The sequence below is a fragment of the Polistes canadensis genome, unplaced genomic scaffold (assembly GCF_001313835.1).
Source record: "Polistes canadensis isolate GaletaPanama2010 unplaced genomic scaffold, ASM131383v1 scaffold_170, whole genome shotgun sequence".
NCBI lineage: Eukaryota > Metazoa > Arthropoda > Insecta > Hymenoptera > Vespidae > Polistes > Polistes canadensis.
This window is the reverse complement of record NW_014569717.1, coordinates 233793-238030: the sequence shown is the minus strand read 5'-3', so window position 1 is coordinate 238030 and position 4238 is coordinate 233793. Positions and strand designations below refer to the sequence as shown.

At 31.6% G+C, this 4238-nt stretch overlaps 1 protein-coding gene across 1 annotated transcript in view; it reads right to left on the bottom strand.

Annotated features, from left to right (window-relative positions):
* Window positions 1-4238, bottom strand: part of LOC106789196 (syntaxin-1A) — a gene marked incomplete in the record, with an annotated part of 47169 nt that overhangs the window by 12200 nt on the left and 30731 nt on the right. Inside the window, 3 exon segments of the mRNA XM_014753200.1 lie at window positions 1282-1392; window positions 1489-1626; window positions 3805-3878. Coding sequence (XP_014608686.1) covers window positions 1282-1392; window positions 1489-1626; window positions 3805-3878 — 323 coding nt within the window.

Here is a 4238-nt window from a genome sequence, read left to right as displayed (position 1 = left end):
TGTTTAAATTATGAAATTGAAATTTAATCCATAGATTAGATTCGATAGAACAGTAAGATTAATAAAACATTGCTTTTCAAAGTATAGGAAGAGATAATAACGGATAATTATTAGCATTGTTATAGAAACATATAACGAGACTTTAAAAAGACGGATTAAATTTCAATCTAATACTTAAACTATCAATTCTCGTTATATGAAATTCACATATTTTATCTATTGATTATTCATTTCTAAAACAATTATATCCAAAATTCGTATTACAATATATAATATAATATAATACTTTCTCTAAAACGCGTGTTGAATTATTTCGTATAGGACTTTCATAAATTAACTGAATTATATACTTTAATAATGGTAACACATACATATACATATACTTATATATTCATGTATATATATATATATGTATATTTACGCACGCACATTAAACAACAATAATCACGTATAAAACGCAATTAATTTGACAGCGCAGGGTTAGTACGTAAAATTAATATATATATAAATAGTATGATGAGAGTAGTAGTAGTAGTAATAGTATAGACAGAGCGTTTCATGGACAGAGGCACAATTAGCACACCCATGTTCGACAGGATAGAGCGATACAATTAGAAATACACACAGACAGTATATTGTATATATGTATATATATATATAATATTAATATATATCACGCGTGTATATATGTATACATATGTACATACATCGGCTGTACTGTTATGTTGTTAGTAAGTAGTATGAATAATAGTAGCAGTAGCAGTAGTAGTAGTAGTGGTAGTAGTAGTAGTAGTAGTAGTAGTAGTAGTAGGAATTATTTGTCATGTCATCAGCGATACATATAGAGAGAAACACAATAAAGCGTCATAGTCCTTGGATAATTTGCGTCTTAGGGTAGGAGGTCAAATTTTGTATAAAAAAGAGTGAGGCAGTATATATATATATAATATGTATATAATATGTATATAATATCATCATAATCATCATCATCATCATCAACAAAAAAGCAAAGGTGCACAAAGAACGAGAGGGGAAGGGATAGCAAAAAATTTATCAAACGCAATTCAAATCAAACAGGGTGGGGGGGGGGAAAAAGGGGATAAGGTATTTGAACTGGGAAACCAAAGAAGTGAGAGATAGAAACCCCTTTCAAAAAAAAAAAAAGAATATATATAATGAATACATTAATATTCATGAAAAAAAAAAAAAAAGATAAAAAAAATTGTAATAATCAAATTAATATCGTCGTTTGTCCAGTCTGACAATTTTAATATGACTTACCCGTCGTGCTTTACTTTGGTACTTGAGTGCTTTTTTGGTGTCCTGGGTAGCGGTTTGAACATAATCGACCGCATGTTCAACGTGATATTCTATACGGTCAATCATCTCACCCTGTATATGACAAGACAAAATGACAATCGGTTATATTAAAGATAAATATCATATTTTAGAATAAATTATTAAATAATTGAAGTATTTATGTGGTACCTGACTTTCCACCAACATGGCCATGTCCATGAACATGTCGTGCAATTCTCTGATCGAGTTTTCAAGTTTTATAATATCAGCGTGACGTGCCTCAATGTCTGCAAGGGTTTGTTTTGCTTGTTGCGTTTCCATGATGATCTAATGATGATGTTGATTTTTTTTTAAAAAGTAAAAAACAAATAGAAATAAAACAAATAGAATAAATACAAATAACTTGAAAAATTCAAAGAAGGAATGTATTTTTTTGTTTTGTTTTAATTTTCAACAAGGAGGATTGTTTAAACGACACTTGTGATTCATTAATTATTATAATTATATTTATGTATATATATATATATATATATATATGTTACTGTCAAAGTCGCAAATCAGTCATTGCTAGTAATTCCTTGGCATAACTATGAATGAAAAGAGCCTTCAGACGAAGTCGGAAATAAAACATTTTGGAAAGTTTTTCCTAAGCATCGAACATAATACTTTGATATCCTATAGCATTTACAGTATTGCATTCTCTGACATTTTATGAATATTTGCAGATCGATTTATAACTCGGCATGGTATTCTACGCGTAGACAAAAGGGTTGTACTTTAATTTAATATAAGTTTCATTAAAACATATTAATTTTTAGTAGAAAAAATATTTAGCGAAACTTTTCAATAAAAATTGCAAAAATGCACAATTTACAGCATTGCAATCTCTGATATTGTGTGATCGTATGGCTGCGTTTGTCTGTGTCTGAGTATGTATTCTTTTCAATGTTGTTTAACCCTTTGGCCTATAACCACGAGTCAGACTCGTGGTGAAAAATTTGTGCCATAAGCGAAAACCACGAGTCTAACTCGTGGTAAAGAATTTGTGCCATAAGCGAAAACCACGAGTCTAACTCGTGGTAAAGAATTTGTGYCATAARCGAAARCCACGAGTCTAACTCGTGGTAAAGAATTTGTGCCATAAACGAAAGCCACGAGTCTAACTCGTGGTAAAGAATTTGTGCCATAAACAAAAGCCACGAGTCAGGCTCGTGGTGAGGAATCGGTGCATAAGATGCCGCGTATTATTCGAACAAGCGATTGGAGTTATTCCACATCCAATACTTTTTCTTTGATTGTTACGTCAATATTTTGTTTTTTCATTCGTTTTTGGTGCAACTGGATGGTCTGTTATTTTAGTTCCCCGTAAAGATTCGTTACGTTCACACGTTTCAATTCTAGCTTCGTATAAAGAATTCAGAAACTGTTAATACCCATCATGCTAAGAAGAAGGAAATCTAATATTGATGGTTGTGGGGTGGAGGGAGTGCGGCACTATTGCCGAGTGTGATTCGATATATTATTTTTTTTTGTTTTTTTTTATTATGTGCCGCGTAAAAGTGTTGTGTTCATTTATCTATCCTGTCCAATCTCACTCATTCCAGCGTTAAACTTTTTATTAGAACTCATTGGGAGATATTCGACCATTTTCTGGTCACCTATATAAATGCTAGAAACATATTATTTGTACTTAAACATTGTTTTTATTATTTCACAACTCCTTTCATTGCTCTGAAAAACATATGTCATGAAAGTTACACATTTTGCGCCAGTTCAAGTACGCGGCTGAACAGATGAATGGCACAACGCGCGACCGATTCTTTTGTTTATTATGGCACGCACAATTGGCAGATATCGTGTAGGCCAAGGGGTTAAATAGTAATTTGATATTCTATAGAAAATCAAAGTATTATGTTCGATGCCTAAAGAAAAAGTGGAAGAATTTTTCAATTTCCGACTGCGTCTGAATGCTCTTTGCATTCATAGTAATGACGAGGAATTACTAACAATTTTATTTAGTATTTCTCTCGTCCAAAAATTACAATTTTTAATGATAAAATTTAACAGGGAACTTGGACATGAAAGAAGTAGAACTTAGTTTGATTTAGTTGGACGTTTCGTCCCTTTATTGGGACTTCTTCAGCAACTTAATCTTTACAGTTCAGCGTCTTTTTTCATTGAGTAGACATACAGTTTTCTTTTTATTAATATTCAAAAATGTAAAGATTAAGTTGCTGAAGAAGTCCCAATAAAGGGACGAAACGTCCAACTAAATCAAACTAAATTCTACTTCTTTCATGTCCAAGTTCCCTGTTAAATTTTATCATTAAAAATTACTAACAATGACTGATTTCCAGCTTTGACGGTAACATATATATTTAATTTATTCGTGTTAAACGAAATTGTTTAGACTTTTGGAGAAATGAAGGAAAAAACAAAAAAAAAAAAGTAACAGAGATATAGAATCATAATAACTCTCATAGATAAATTTGTATATAATCGTACCCCTTGCGTGAATACCGCTGGATTTCCTTGCTCCAACATTTCTTCGAGTTCATCGTTGGTGGTCGTCCTCCCCGCTAAAAATGGAAGCCTTTATTGGTCGATGAAAAGAGGGTTGAAAAGAAGTAGGGGGGGGGCCGCAAGTAGTAGAGAGGCGCTCGTGTTCTTTCAACGAAACAAAAAAAAAAAAAAAAAAAAAAAAGAAAACAGAACGTACGTGAGCAAAATTATTAAACAAACGCGAGATAATTTACACTTTCGCACACGCACACAAGTTCACGTTTAATATTAATTATTATCTGTATCCACGATTTGAGAATATAATCGTTCATTTTTTTATTTTATTAATCGTTTAAGGGGTTACATGGGTTTGGGACTTTCAAAAAAATTTTTTTTTTTCAATTCTACAACTCATCTATAATATTGTATTCAATTTT